This window comes from Harpia harpyja, chromosome 2 (assembly GCF_026419915.1).
Source record: "Harpia harpyja isolate bHarHar1 chromosome 2, bHarHar1 primary haplotype, whole genome shotgun sequence".
Taxonomy (NCBI): Eukaryota; Metazoa; Chordata; class Aves; order Accipitriformes; family Accipitridae; genus Harpia; species Harpia harpyja.
In genome coordinates, this window is record NC_068941.1 from 39,471,424 (window position 1) to 39,486,905 (window position 15,482).

Genomic DNA, 15,482 nt, shown 5'->3' on the forward strand with positions numbered 1-15,482 from the left:
AGCCCGGAGGGCTCACTAAGCTCAGCAGTTTACCAGCTGCCCACAGCAGCCGTTGCCCACCCAGGGGGACTCATGCTTCAGCATTTCTCTGGGCAGGAAAAGCATTTTGATAGCCAAACAAATTGTTACCTATTGGCTGGCAAACTTACAGCCTGGCTCTAACTTGGTTTTCGCTGCCACAGTGAGATGAGGTGTAAATTCCTCTTCCTTAATTCAAGGTACATATTGACATTTAATCATCCAAATGTGCGTCTCCTTTGACAATTCATTTCCCTCCAGCCACAATTGCCTCTTCTGGCCAGAGCCCTATAAAAGACGATTCTTTGACTCTGTTGCAAAGGAAATGAATGTCTCTTGCTCTCTTTCTTTTCTTTTGGTTGTTTGTTTTCCAGCAGGATGTATTTCAGTTTGCGCCATACGGCTGCTGTTTGACAGGAATATTCACTTTCACGCTTCTCCAGGTTTGCAAAGTCAGGACATGAAGCCGTATGGCCTTCTCCCATCCCTCCCCCTTTCCCCAGTCCTTTCCACACACACCCCCCCGCCGCCCCTCCACCCCAGGTAACTGTGTTGTTTCTTTTGCCTTGTGGCTTCTGCTTTGCAAGCATTTCTGGTGGCTCTTGGTTGTCCCATCGTAACACCTCCAAAGTTAACTAGATTTCCTTTTGAGCTAACTGTGGTGAGGGAGATGCCCATTTTCCTCCAAGTGTGGATCCTGACTTGGTCCGATTTGGGCACTCTCACCTTCCTTCGGGTTCAGTTTCTCCACTGCTAGCTGTCTGTGAGCCACCACCCCCACCACAACATCAGCTCCAGACACGATCAGCCGGGAGCACAGCGGTGAGAACAGCTGGTATGGGTGTGCAATGGCAGTTCCAGCAGCCTGGCTGGGTGCAGTTTATTTTTCGGGAAGAAAGAGCCAAGAACCTGCCACCTCCACACAGACAGCAGGAAGGCATGCACAATGGGGAGAGGAGGGTTCAGGCACGTGGAAACACTTGGAAATCACCGTCAGATGCACATGCACACACATCCATCCATGCTCCATCCTGAAATAATGTCCTCCGTCAATGCTCATGCAAACATCCAGGAAGAGAGAGCAGCCCAAATCCCCCCTCCTGCACCCATGCCAATGTTGCCTTCCTCTCCTGCCTCAGACCAGTTTGGCCCAGTCACATGCTGGACGAGAAAGGGAAAAATTAGGATGTCAGGGCCTGCCTCCAGGGACATATGCTCTGTGCCCTTGGTCATTCAATTTTTAGTGTAAAAGCTGGAGCGAGCAGTGCAGAAGGCTTTGAAGACAGCAGCCTAGCTTATCACATGGTAGTGGCCAACATCCCTTGCCCAAGCGGAGCAAAGAGAACAGCATATTTTGGCATCAGCTCTTGAGTAAAACTTCCTAAGATATTTTTGACGCTCCAACTTGGATTCACGTCATGTTGCTATGAGAGCATAATTTTCAATTAGTTTGAAATCAGATTCTCCGTTTGAGTTTTTTGGTCTCTGACAGCATTCTCTAAAGGAAGAAAGCATGTCCCTGGCATGTCGCTGGCCAGCCAGAGTCTGCTTTACTTCCGTAGAAATAGGTTTCTTCTTTCCTTGTGTCTGATGCAGGTTGGAACGGGAGAAAATTAGCCTTCCACCCCTGTTGTATTAGGCAACAGGCTCAAATACATTCCCGGAGTGGGGTGTATAACAGAAATGGCAGCCACGTTTCCCCCGTAGGTAATTTGATTCGGCTTGGCTGGCGAAAGGTTGGCACAGCACACAAAAGCTGGGGTACAAAGATCGTGCTGACGCAGATGGAGGGGAGAATCCGGCAGCGGTCGGAGAGCAGAGCGTGAGGGGGAGGCGGCAGCGGTACGCAGCAGTGTCACCAGCTGTAGGCCTCGAACGTGCGTGGTAGGCTGGATTCCTCCCAGGTAGGCACGCACAGCGAGGTGTCACCCTGCCTTGTCCAAATAAACAGCTACTGGGCATGCAGGGGAGGGCAAGTCAAGCTGCCTGTCCAAATGCTGCCCTCTGTGGAAAGTCGTGACCGGGGCAGATGGGCTTGGGTGAACGCTGGGCCCTTAACCTTACACCATGTCCACATCTGCGTCGGGGTAGCTGAGTGCCTTCAGGTCTCCGAAGCAGACTCACCTGGGACTGGCCAGCGTCTGTTTGAAGGAAATGCCCTGAGCACGGTTGCTGGTGTTGGGGTTTGCAGCATTGCTTTAGTTTGAAAGCAGCCCAAAAGGGGATGTCTGGATGAAATGGCTGCTTGGCATTTAGGGGGTGGTTATGGGGAGACCCTCTTGGGGTCACTTCAGGGCTGTGCATTTGCTCCTTTGGCTTTTAGCTGAAAGTAGCGTTCCTCCACGTGAGGAGTCAAATCGGAGAGCCTTCCACGGGGCTGCTTCCCAGACAGGGTGCTGCGGTGTTTCCCAGGCTCTGCAGCTAATGAGCTGTCATTTTCTGAGAGGGAAAACGTGGCGGTGGCAGATACGGAGTCGGGGGGAACCCGCAGAGCTTTTAAAGCCCCCGGCCGTGGCAGCCAGTGCGGCCTCAGTGGGAGCCAAGGGACAAAGAGGGAAAGAGGAGCGCGTGCCCGCGTGTGCGCCCGGCGGTGTGTGTGCGTGTGCGTGTGCGTGTGCGCGTGCCCGCGTGCGCTCTAAGTGTGTGTGTGGGGGGACTGTGGGCACGCGCGTGTGCCCGGCGGTGCCTGGACGTGCGTGGGTACCGGTGGGCACGCACGTGTGCCCTGCAGCGCGCGTGACCTGGAGGGGGTCCCGGCGGGGGCGAGTGACACGGCGGGCGGGCAGGGCGCCCGAGGGGAGGGCTGCCCCGTGCCCCGCGGTGACACCGGCGCGGCGCCGCCCGCCCGCCCGCCCGCCCGCCGCTCTCTTCCCCCATTCACAAACCGAGGAGAACATGGCCGGCCGGCTGGCGGAGAGGCCGGGTTTCTTTTTTTTTTTTTTTTTTTTTTTATGAATGGAGGCGGTGACGTCGCCCGCGCCCGCCCGCCGCCTTCCGTCCATTCATGCGGCCCCGGCGCGGGATGAATGGGCGGGGCGGGGCGGGGGGCGGGGGCGCGCGCCGGCCGCCGCCGGGTAGTAAAGGCTTCGCCGCGCGCGCGGGGGTGCGCGAGCGGCACCGGCACCGGCGCCGGCAGCGGGCGCAGGGCCGTGTGTGTCCCCCCCCTCCCCGCCGCCGCCGCCGCCGTCGTCCCTCCCCCCCCCCTTTCCCGCCATGGTGGCCACCGAGGGTCTGCGGGAGATGGAGGGCAGCGCGCTGCGGCGCCTGGTGTGCCGCGACGAGGCCGGCCCCGGCGGCCCCGGGCGCTGCCTGCTGCTGGACTGCCGCCCCTTCCTGGCCCACAGCGCCGGCCACATCCGCGGGGCGCTCAACGTGCGCTGCAACACGATCGTGCGGCGGCGGGCCAAGGGGGCCGTCAGCCTGGAGCAGATCCTGCCGGCCGAGGGCGAGGTGCGGGCGCGGCTGCGCGCCGGGCTGTACGCCGCCGTCGTGGTGTACGACGAGCGCAGCCCGCGCGCCGAGGCCCTGCGCGAGGACAGCACCGTGGCGCTGGTGGTGCGCGCGCTCCGCCGCGACACGGCGCGCGCCGACATCCGCCTCCTGGCAGGTACCGCCGGGGGGGAGGAGGGGGGGGCGGCGGGGGGCCGGGTCGCGCGTCCTGGCTGTGGCTCTTGGCGGGGGGGGGGGGGGTCCCCGGTCCCGCTCTTCCTCGCCCCGGCTGTCCCGCCAGAAGTTGGGAGCCGGCGGCGGGGGAGCGCGGGTGCCGCGTTCGGGGGGGGGGGGGGGAGGGGGCGCAGCCGGCGGGGCGGTGGGGTCCTGGGACGGTCGGCGGCGAGGGCATCCCTCCGCCCCACGCGTGGGTGGCCCGAGAGGGACGCGCTCTGAGCCGCCTCAGGCCGAGCGGGCCCCGTGCCTCTGCCCGGCACCCGGGGGAAAAAGGCGCAAACCCGGAGGGAAGCGGGGGGGTGTGTGTGGGGGGGTGTGTGTGCTCCCCCCCTTCGTTTGAGTTCATCCCCGGCCCCCCGGCGCAGAGGAGGTATTTGTGCAGGACCAAATCGCTGGTGTCAGGCCGGCGTCCCTCCGCAGCGGGCAGAAACCCCCGGGATGCCGCCGTCCTCCCTTCGCGACCAGAGCAGGGATCGGGGCTTTCCCCCCGCGCCGTGCTCGCGGCAGCGTCGGCGCGTATTAAATGAGATGCCGTGAGCAGCTGGAGCTGCCGGTCCTGAGAACTGCCGTGAGATGATTTAAGGGAGGGGGACGCTCAGCTGGGGTGCCTGGATGAGCTCTGTGGGGTCTTTTCTTTTTTTTGTTTACAGCCTGAGAGTTAATTTATTCCTCGGTTTACTTACAGCAGGGGTGAGGATGCTTATGCAGAGTAGCAAATCCATTAAGAGGCTTGATAGATGGAGGAGCCGGCGCTTCTCTTGTACTAGATAGAGTAAAAACAGCAGGAGCTGTTCCAAGGATGCGATACGATGCGCTGCTGCGGGAGCGCCTGCACAGCAAGGGCTCGCTCAGGAACACGCTTCTGGGTCCTTCGCCACGAGCCGTCGTGGTGCTGGCAGCTGCACGTGTGGCAGGAAACGCTGCTGTGCTTCAAGGGTGGCCTTCGTCAGCTGAGGGCTTCTGCTGCCCCTGTGGCTCTTACGGGACCCGTGCTAACCCAGCCCTGTGCCCGTCCAAATGCAAATTTATTGGGTGCAGACCCGGATCTGTCTGGTGCAGATCAGGCAGCTGCCAGGTTCCCTGTCAAACAGCCCGGCTGGCTGTCGCGTGGCGATGGGCACCTGCGCAGCGTGGTGCCTGTGCCGGGCAGGGCCTGTGCGCACAGCCGGGAGCTGCGCGGCACTGGATGGAGCCACTGGATGTGGAGCTTGGCTGACGGGGCGTTAGATCTGATCAGGCACATTAAAGAGAAACATCTTTGACTGTTTGAAAGGGTCGCTTTGATTTTCCAAGGAGGGAACCTGTGTCTGCACATCACCCTGGGCAGCTTCTCCCTCTCAGGATCCCACTGGAGTGGGATGTGGTAGATGCTGGGATTTTGGGATCAGACATCCTGAAGAAGTCTAACGGGGGCACTTGTTTCTGGGTGCTCCTCCAGATCGAACCAGTAGGACTGCAAAGGGATGTCAGACCCTGGAAACAGCAGCCTCTGCAAACTGCCCAGCTCACATGGGAGGGACAATGCCAATTCAGTGATGCATATGCATGTTTCTGCTTTAAGGTACTAGAGCCCTTCCTTGCGCAGGGGGAGAAAACCATAAAGGATACTGGGATACTGGCAACACTGGTCTCTAGCCGGCTAGGGAGTCCTGGGCTGCTTTGCTGGAGATGCTTGCATCCACTGGTCTTCTGAACATCCCGCCTTGTTCAGGGCAGCCTCAGAGCTAAAGCTGGATAAGGAATACGTGTCCCGCTGTGTGTGCTCTGGCAAGCCCAAATCTGCAGGTGTAGGTCGTGTAGTTGGGGTGAGTCTGCAGGAGGTAGCCTGGGAGTCAGGGCTTGGTCTAGCTAGATTCCTGTGGTGATAGTAAAATACCTGATTTCTGTTGGTTTTTAAGGCTCAAGGTCAGACTCTACAAGGATGTGAGGGTTGTTGGTTTGATTGGAATGAGAGACGGAGATCTCAACAGAAGAGTTTATCTGCAGCCAACACTGCAGTTTCCCTGTCCTGGGAAGCTGATGGGGTTTGCTCTTGTTTTACCTGCTGTTAGGAAGATCTGAGCTCACCTTTGCTTATCCCGCTGGCAGCAGGTCAAAGGAGCAAGCTGCTCTTTCACAGGGTGCTCACCTCCATGTTCAGCTTGCACCCATGTCCTTGAGAGGCAGTGGACACCTGCCTCTCTGGAGAGCAGCTTTGCTGTGGGGTTAGGGTAACTGTACCTGGCCAGTGCCAGCGCTTCCCCCCGCCTGTTGTTTTGGGAGCTCTGGGCTGGAGGGTCAGGCTGGGAAAGTGGGAGACCTCCCCATGCTTTGTGTCTGGGAAAGCTGGGAACTGAACTATCTTTGGCCTGGGGGCAGCTTTTCCAGTTAAAGTCAGAGGATGCCGGCAACAAATCCTCTCTCCATCATCTTAGGAGAGCAACCTTGGCCTCTGTCTGGAGTTTTGGCTGGCGGCGTGTAGGGGACTAAACCCTGGACCAGAGACTTCGGGCAGCCAAGAACATTGCAAAGCTCTTGGGGAGCTCTGGCTCCAAGGAAGTGGTGGGGCCTCCAGGATTCCCCCCCTTGCTGCCAGGAGCCCGGTTGCTCCTCCTGGGGCAGGAGACCACTCTCCATCGCTGTAGCATCATCTAGTGGTGAAGGGCACGGTGAGACGCGTCAGCTCCGGCTATGCTGTTCCGCAGTGCTGTGAACATAGCCTGGGATAACACTTCGTGCCTCTCTTCTTGCAGGGGGTTACGAGCGTTTCTCCTCGGAGTACCCCGAATTCTGCGCAAAAACCAAGTCCCTGAGCAATGTGTCACCCCCCAGCAGTGCTGAGCCCCTGGATTTGGGCTGCAGTTCCTGTGGGACCCCTCTTCATGACCAGGTATGTCCAGAAGCCCGGTGCTCAGCTATTTTGACTGCTCCTTCCAGCATTGCAACCTGGTCCTGCTGGAGTCTCTCTGCTCTCCCTCAGCTGAGGCCCGCAGAGCTGGAGCCCTGCTCCCTCTCCTCTCGTGGGAGAACATGGCAGTCCTCCTCAACCCAGGGTGTCTGTGCTCTTTGGGGAACAGACAAGGCCAAATCCCATTAACCACACCTGCCCATTCCTGAAAGGGATGAAGAGGGGTAGGGCTGAAATGGGTTAACAGCCCAGAAAGGCAGCCTCTGCTCAGGGCCTGCAAGCCATCTGGATGTGTGTCCTGCCCACTGCTGTCCCCTGGTCATCCCCGTATCTGTTGTTTTCCTCTGTAACAGGGTGGCCCTGTGGAAATCCTTCCCTTCCTCTACCTTGGCAGCGCCTACCACGCTGCCCGGCGGGACATGCTTGATGCACTGGGCATCACAGCCCTGCTGAACGTCTCCTCAGACTGCCCCAACCACTTTGAGGGGCACTACCAGTACAAGTGCATCCCCGTGGAGGATAACCACAAAGCCGACATCAGCTCCTGGTTCATGGAGGCAATTGAATACATAGGTGAGTGCCTGCACAGAGGAGCCGTGTCTGTGTGTGTTTCACTTGTTGGGGGTGGGGGGGGGAGGTTCCTGCCTCAAAGACCTGGAGCCTTTGGCTCAGAGGGGACCGGGATCCAGCAGGGTCCAGGCCAGTTATTGCACTGGTGGGAGGGAGGTCAGCCACCACCTGCGGGTTTGGTAATGGGTTTGGCTTTGTTGGAAGGGCGTTGGTCTCACATCTCATCCCGTTGCCCTCCAGACTCGGTGAAGGAGTGTTGTGGCCGGGTCCTAGTCCACTGCCAGGCTGGTATCTCCCGCTCAGCCACCATCTGCTTGGCTTACCTGATGATGAAGCAGCGTGTCAAGCTGGAGGAGGCCTTTGAGTTCGTCAAGCAGCGCCGGAGCATCATCTCCCCCAACTTCAGCTTCATGGGGCAGCTGCTGCAGTTTGAGTCGCAGGTGTTGGCCACCTCATGCGCAGTGGAAGCTGTCAGCCCCTCGGGGACACTGCGGGAGCGGGGCAAGGCCACCTCCACCCCCACCTCCCAGTTTGTCTTCAGCTTCCCAGTCTCTGTGGGTGTCCATGCCACCCCCAGCAGCCTCCCATACCTGCACAGCCCCATCACCACGTCGCCCAGCTGTTAGCTCAGGGGCTGGGGCCAGCCGGGCAGATAGTGCCAGGCGCGGAGGGGGCAGGGGGGCATGGAACCCCATGATGTTAAGCAATAGTGCCGGACACTGCCGTTCACCCTGGACTCAATGTCTTTTTCGTAGAGAAATTTCTTACCTCATCTTGGTTTTTTTGCTTTTTAATTTTATGTTTTGAAAGCACGGGAAATTGTAAAAGCCACAAACCCCGATATTTTCCAGGCTCTTTGGGGGAGGGAAAAAACAGTATACTGGGTTTCCTCAAGTGCCTGGTCTTCATCTCTTTCCATCCCCATTTTATTGTCGTGTTTTCTAAAAAAAAAAGACACACCTCCCTGTGTTTCTGCCCCTAGCTCATCTGGGTTGAAAAGGGAGCAATACCCTCCTTTTATTGTGCAGCAGTCTTCCCCCTTGCACAGACTGACATGGGTGTGTGTGGTGGGTGCTGCTTACCTGAGCCAGTTACACTGGGTGACATGAAGAGCTGCAGGCAGGGCCTTGGGGCAAGCAGGAGTGGTGGTGGCACAGGGCAGCCTGCAGTCAGCCTCACCCCTGCCAGCGCCTGGGGAGGCGATGCTGCAGCTTTTGGTCCAAGCCTAGAAAATGCCTCATCTTCACTTCAACCCACCTGGAGCCTTATTTCCCACCCTGCCTCTCTCCTTCCCCCCAGTCCAATCTAACACACAAGATGCCTGTGTGGCTGATGTACATATGTATGGTTTTGTTCCTTTTTTTTTTTTTTAAGAAATTAACTTTTTATTTATTGCCCAAGAAAGGGAGAAAACAAATTGTTTGGAGAAAATAAAAATAAAACCGTTTTCAACAGTTGTGGCTGGTGCAGGTTTGTCCTAAGACCAAGACAGAATAGCAGTTTGTGCAAACACTCAGCTTTCAGAGAGCAACTGTTAAAAATGTATTTATTGAATTTTAAACTATTACAAGTATTGCAGATCAGACATTTAGCCAAGCACATTTATAGATCAAACTCGGTTGTTACAGAGATGTTACCTAAAGTCCACCATGTAGGTAGGCTGAGAACCTGCCCATCGTCGTCTTTGAGAGAGAGGGTAAAGGAGGAAATAAATAAATGATATCCCAGCTCCAGGTAACTGGCAACCAAGAGAGGAAACATACCGGGCTAGTTATGAAAACAAGTTATACAAAAAAAGGTCTAAAAACTCAACCCCCACGCACACTGCCATTTGGGTTGGCAGAGAAAGCAATTAGGAATGAAGGTACACAAGCTTGCAGGACTGCGGCACAGAAAAATCCCCATTTCAGTTTCCAAAGCTGAAGCAAGTTCTGCAGATGTTAAGAAGAAAGTGTCAAAATTACCTTGTAATACAGAGACTCTAATCAAACTACCTTAGTAATGAATGGAACCAACACTAGAACTTGCCACCAACAGGTTCAGCAAGAGAGATACATCAAAACCAGTCAGATAATACGATCTGACAGGCGTATGTGTTAGTGTAATGGGAAATGCATCTGTTTCTTCTGTTCCCTACTGATTCATGGGCTCATTCACCTTCCTTCAGAAGTCTTAACACGCATATGCTGTCCCCTCATCCTCAAGGTTTCATATCTACTATGTGTTCAGAGAGGTGGGAACACTGCCGCTCCCTCTCTGCGCACGTGTCCTGCCTCTCTCTGAAAGATCAGGAGAGCGTGCTCTGGACTGTGCCAAAGCCACCACCTCTGATCATCAGTGGATTCAAGGCTATAGAGGTTCACAGGCCACTCGCAACCTGTGGCTAGAACTGAATCTCTACTTTCCCATGTCTTCCCCAGCAAGGCTGCAGCATGGCTTAAAATGACTGAAGCACGCATTAGATGCATCTCCTTTTAGATTTCTGAGCCAGATTTTCTGTGGCAAAGCAGCATGGAAAGGGAGAAATCCCATTAAAAATAAATTCACACATTTCCTGACCTTCAGCTGCTGAGAATGATTAGCAATGTTCAAACTAATCTGTTTTGTGGTTGGCCCGTTCCTTTTACCCATCTTTTGAAAAAATCTGTTGTGGGCAATTTCTGTTAACAGTCCCATGTGGAAATTCTAGGTAGTGTATGTACTGTGCAGGAGCTCTCACTTCACTGCAGGGATGCAGGAGGGTTTTTTGAGAAGATTTGCCACTGTCTGTCTAAGTAGTTCCCGCAGGCCACGCGGTGGCACGATATGTTAGCATCCCTCAGTGCTTCACACGTTCACAGGGAGCAGACGTCTCCTCTAACCTACAACAAACAGTAGGATCAGCTGCCTTCCAGAGCCAAGGAAGCACCCTTCTCCAGAAGCTACTCAGTCTCATACCACATGCCTCTTCTGTGTCTGCTGCCCACCGAAGCCAGCAGTGCAGAATATTTTGCGGGGCTTTCTTTTTGCTTCAGTGTAGAATTTTGTTTTGGGGTATTCTGTTATCAACAAGCAAAGTGTAAAAGTTTGCAGGCAAAATAAATTCCAGCTGCATAATGCAGTGGGATTCAATTGCATCACATACAACCATTCAAAACAGAGGTTAGAAAACACATTGCTCATTCCTTGGACTACAGACCCATAGTGACTGCAAAACGGTGGAACTAGTACAAGAGGTTTGTAACAGTCTCCATGGAGCTGGGATCAAAATAGACCGGCAGATAAAAATAAGGATGAGAAAATAAGATACACCTTATTAAGGTACTGTATTCTCTGCTTTTAATTCTAACATAAGTTTTGTTGACAGCATTCAGACTGCAATGTCACTCTGCACCAGGTACCCAATTCATCTGTCTCATGGAAACAATTTCAGCAATGGAGAGCAGAACCATCCCTTCTTTGCTACGTGGTGAAGTTTCTTTCTGTTTCGCCTATTAAGGTCCTGTTGCAAACCGCACAGACATTTCAAAATGCTGCCTCAAAGGGACACGGAAAAAAAAATCAACAGGCCTGAAAGACAACTGTCCCTTTCCCCAGCAGACACCACGTTCTGTCTTAGTAGGAATAGCTCTTTCTGGAGCCAGCGAGAGGTGCCCAGGCTCCCAAGCCCATGAGATGGCTTAGCCCAGTGTGTTCTTGCATCCTCAGCTCCTACCATGCCTCCATCGGTGACCCAATGCTGCAAATGAGCATCCTGTTATCAGGGGGACTGCCCTTCCCAGGAAGTCGAAAAACTTCTTCATTTCTCAGGAGGCAGCAGCTGCCCGGTTATGGGGGCGTGCTATTTTTAAGGTCCCGTTCTCTAGAATTCAGAGGCATCAAGTTAACTCCCTCAGCTAAAGCAGCAGCATCTGTACCGTAACAACCTGCTAAACGCTGCTCTGCCACCAAAACCATGACCAGCTTTTTCATGGGCAACATCCGTATCGATGGGCAGATCCTCACTTTGTTTTAAACTGTAAGAGGAGCTACAACAACATATGCCAGGAGAGGCAGATGCTACTCCTGCACGGGTTTCTACGACACACACACGCATTATCAGGCCTGGGTATTCCTCTGTGTCTGGCCACAAATGGATACGAGATCACGCCATTACGAGACAAAAACCACTGCAAAATGACTTCCTCACACAGCACCTTTACTCTGCACAGAACATCAGATACGTTAACACTGGCAGTTCAAAGATACTGGACAGTATTTTTATCCTCTAGAAGTTCAAGGCTGCAGAAGAAATCCAGACTAGCCATTAGTTCAATCAGCACACAGGAAACAACAAGCAAGAACAGAATCTGGTGTGGGCTTTGTGGGGTTTTTGTTTTTAGGTTTGTTTTTGTTTTTGAAAGATGTAAAGCTTTTAACTTCCACACCCACATGAACCATTTTGCTCACCTAAGCAGCACAACTGTTTTACCATTTAAAACTATGTCTAACTGGGGATGGTGAGCAACACTCACTCTCAACACTATCTGAAACCCTAGTGTAGGTAGGCACATCCCCCCACTCCATTATTAACTAAGTTAAAAACAAACCCCAAACTTAAAAGATGAATACAAAGCTTCAAAGCCTAGTGGTGATCTTTGCAATCCTAACACTATAAACAAGTAGCCAAAATACAAGCACCCAATTTTATCAATGAAATTTGATTAAAAGGACAACTAGGCTAGAGCCTGGCTTGGACTTCAAAGCTACATATTTAATCAGGTCACAAAATGAAGCAAGAACCATATATCCACTGCCAGCTCAAGAAAAATAAAACCCAAAGTTCAAGATCTGTTGGAGTATTGCTATTTCTAACGTTTTCTTTAGAGATATTACAAACAGATGATGTGCAGGCAGCCAGATTGCATCAAATGACTGATTTTTATAGTGGGTGAAATTCCTCCGCGAGGATTGCTTCAACATTAATGTCTTAATGTCAAAAATGAAAATTTTGTGTCTTAATGCTGAAAGTGAAAAGCTCTTCAGGTTTAAGTTTGTTTTATCCAAACATGTCAGCAAAATCCCACTTATGGGGAGCACAAATATTTTTTTATAAACTAAAAGCACGCTATTCTGTCATTTCCTTGCTTTAAGGGTGATAAAGCCTGAATGCATAAACTGGATCATCAGATACTAAATAGTGCTGGTCAATAGGGAAATGTACAGCGTGTTGTGTTCAAAATAACATTTTTTTTTCTCCAGTCGTTACATGCTCAACACTGAAGCACATCTCCTGGTGTTGCTTGTTAAGAAAAAAATTAACACAGCTTGATTTTCAACCTTCTCTGAAGCTGTAAAAACAACACAAAAAAGAAATCGGTCTCCACTTTTGTTCAATGCATATCCTCCATGAGGGGGACTTTTGAAATTGTCTGATGCTGTGCTATGCAATGCTTAAAAATAACTTTCTCCTGCCCAGTGAAATAAACCTGGGACCTTGCAGGGAAGGGGATTAGAGTAAATAAATCCTAGCTTTGTTCTCTGGTATACCTGCAAACAATCCACTTGCCAACTGATGTTTTAAAAGCTCGTTCTCATAAAAATGTAAAATCGATATTCAGAAAAATTATTATTTTTGTAAATCCCTTAAGCTCTTCAACTGTGATGTCACACACAAAGATATGACATGAAACAGCTATAATACACTCTCCCTTACCGGTATGAAACCCATTTACTGGGTGTTATATTAGAGGAACATGAACCAGATATGCCCTCATGTATGCAATCTTCTGACTTTTCACCTGCTATCTTCCAGCAAAACCATACGCCACTGTAACTGGAGAACATTTCACAAACTGCATGTACTTAATAAGGAGCCTTATAAAACGTTCTCTTAGAGATGCCAGCAGAGGGCATTGACCTGCTCTATGAAGTTTTTCCAAGCACAAGAGCTGGTTTACCCTTGCGAACACTTCCTAGGGCTTCCCCCAGAAAACTCAGACAAAGCAGCAAACCGACACAATTTGTTTCCACTCTAAAGTTACACTCACTCATATTACCGTTTGCTCAGAGGTGTGCAAAAAAACCCCCTATATTGAAGAACTGGACCTAGCCCCTTCTCAGATGAAATTCATATTGCATTGTTAATGATTTCAGTCAAATCGACTTTGTGCAAAATATCTTTAAGAAGGTTCCGGCTCAACTTCAGAATACAAAAGGAAAATAAATAGTTGACTAGGATCTCTTGAAAACATAAAATGAATGGTGTGTACTGAAAAGAAAATTACGGGCTTAATGCAATTTATCTGCAAATAAAATAACTAGAATAGTAGTGTCTGAAATTTTAACATGTGAGATGGCACTAATAAAGATTTCTGTTTGCACAATAATGTTCCCAAAGCCTAGATCAAAACCCCATTATTTTATACACGGTAACTGCAGAGACTAGGAGCCTGAGATATGTTATTAAAAGGCAGTCCCTTGTAAACTTTCCTCAAAAGGAACAGTAGCAGTTGAGTATGCAAGAGTTACTCATATTGTATTCATCAAGACAGCAATGCTTTACAAAAGACATACAGCTTATTTCCATGTTGTTAAGGATTTTATATGATACTGATTTTCTGAAACACGTATCCATCCAGTCCAAGATTGAAGTCACATCCTTCTTCACTACTCTGTAGCTACTAGGTCTTTTGCTCTGCTGCTGTTGCTGTCTGTGAGGGAGCCTCTGGTTTCACAATCTGGTATGTAATGAGATATTCTGGGTATGCCTGAAAGTTAAGTCAAGAAAAAAACAACACTGCTTTATGCAAGGGTATACTCAGCAAGTTCTCATTTTGGATTTCACTAAACAGTGATCAGGAAGCACAGTGCAAGAATCAGCTCTATGCAGAGCGCAAAAGAAAAAGGGAGATTTCAAACCTAGCCAGCACTAAGTGGGAACTGCTTGATGTAGTTAATACCTTCGTTAATACACTGGTAGAAAGAAAGATGTTTCTTCCATGCAGACACTGCTAGAAAACGTGTGTGCAACAGGAATTCACAGAGTTACTCTCCTTGTTAGCTAATCCTATGGATCAGTCAGTGCCTGTAAGTTATTAAAAAATCTCAGATGACCGATGTAGTCTGACCCTAAAATGCTCACTGACTTGCCACGTGACCTGCAAACACCTTCACTGGCAGTAAAATACTTAGCACACCCAAAGCATGTAACCCAGGTGTCTGCCCAGTGTTTTCTCAAGACGGTTGGTAGGAGGTTCAGTCCCAGAACAAAGCTAAAGTTGCTGGAGGGCAGGGCCCCAGAGGAACCTAGACAGGTGAGACCAGGCCAACAAGCCTCATGAAATCCAGTAAGGGCAAATGCACCTGGGATAAACGAATTCCTTGTAACATTGCAGGACGGGAAGCAGCTCTGCTGAAAGGTGCTGGGGACCCTTGGGTGACAGCAAGCTAAAGCAGAATCAACAGTGTGTCCTGGCAGCAATAAATGCTACCAGCATCCTGTGGTACATCAACAACAGTGTAGCCAGTCAACTGAGTGTAGCGATGACTGCCCTTTATTCAGTACTCACTAGACCATATCGAGACAACTGCATACAACTTTTGGGCCCTCCAATACAAGAAAGATGGCAACAAGCTGGAGCCAAGTTTGGCGAAGGACCAGTAAGATAGTCAGTGGGAGAGAGCACAGGATAAACAAGAAGGGGCTGAGGGAGATGGGCTTATTCAGTTCAGAAAAGGGAAGGCTTTGTGCGATCTCATAGCAATCTTCCATCACATATGGAAGGCTACTGAGAAAACAGACCCAGATTCTTTTCTGCACTGCGCAGCAGGAGAATGAGATTAATAAATCAGGGGAGGTTTCTATTGGATACAAAGAACATGTTTTTTGCTCTGAGGATAATTAAACAAAGGAACAAGCTACTGAGAGAGGCTGTGAAACACCATTCTCCAAGGCCTTCAAGACCTGCCTGGTCAAAGAAAGCCCTCAGCAATCTGGTCTGAACAAGACGCTGGCCTAGGTGACCTCCCCAAGGTTCCTTCCAACCTGAGCTTCTTATATAATCTTGGAGCCTGGATCCAGAGTAGTAAGCAAACCACTTTTCTAGAGTAATGGTCTAGCTGAGTTATTCAGATTAAAAATCACCTCCTGAAGAGTGTTGTGCTACCTCAGTTGCCATTTAAGGGTAGTCTCTGGCAGACAGGGACACCGTCACTACTTGGAATCTACAGGTAAAAAGCCCAGAATCTGCATTATCAAGGGTGAAAAATGCACATTCTTGTTACTGCAGTAATGCCAGTAAAACGCAATGGGAGAACCAGCGCCCCCTGAGAGAAACTACAACTCTTAACAGACTCCAGCAGTGCTGCACAGGGGGAATTA

General features: G+C 51.2%; 3 protein-coding genes across 6 annotated transcripts in view; 1 reads left to right on the forward strand and 2 right to left on the reverse strand.

The window, feature by feature from the left end:
• SARAF (store-operated calcium entry associated regulatory factor) overlaps positions 1-15,482 on the reverse strand; it is a 299,073-nt gene that overhangs the window by 191,205 nt on the left and 92,386 nt on the right. The window lies entirely within an intron of this gene.
• On the forward strand, positions 3,224-8,035 carry DUSP4 (dual specificity phosphatase 4). The gene is made up of 4 exons (XM_052776699.1): positions 3,224-3,625; positions 6,417-6,553; positions 6,925-7,144; positions 7,382-8,035. The coding sequence occupies exons 1-4, from the start codon at positions 3,232-3,234 to the stop codon at positions 7,765-7,767; spliced, it is 1,137 nt and encodes a 378-aa protein (XP_052632659.1). The 5' UTR covers positions 3,224-3,231; the 3' UTR covers positions 7,768-8,035.
• The window catches only part of TNKS (tankyrase), a 147,847-nt gene continuing 141,024 nt past the window's right edge, over positions 8,660-15,482 (reverse strand). For all 3 annotated transcript variants that reach the window (XM_052776663.1, XM_052776658.1, XM_052776673.1), the window contains one exon: positions 8,660-13,869. In XM_052776663.1, the coding sequence (XP_052632623.1) occupies positions 13,783-13,869 (87 nt within the window). In that variant the 3' untranslated portion in view covers positions 8,660-13,782. The remainder of the gene's footprint in view (positions 13,870-15,482) is intronic.

Bases quoted from the DNA above. Each gene is read 5' to 3' on its own strand.
- DUSP4 (XM_052776699.1), top strand. From the start codon at position 3,232: ATGGTGGCCACCGAGGGTCTGCGGGAGATGGAGGGCAGCGCGCTGCGG. The intron at 3,626-6,416 runs GTACCGCCGGGG...CTCTTCTTGCAG, and splicing joins CGACATCCGCCTCCTGGCAG to GGGGTTACGAGCGTTTCTCC. The intron at 7,145-7,381 runs GTGAGTGCCTGC...GTTGCCCTCCAG, and splicing joins GGAGGCAATTGAATACATAG to ACTCGGTGAAGGAGTGTTGT.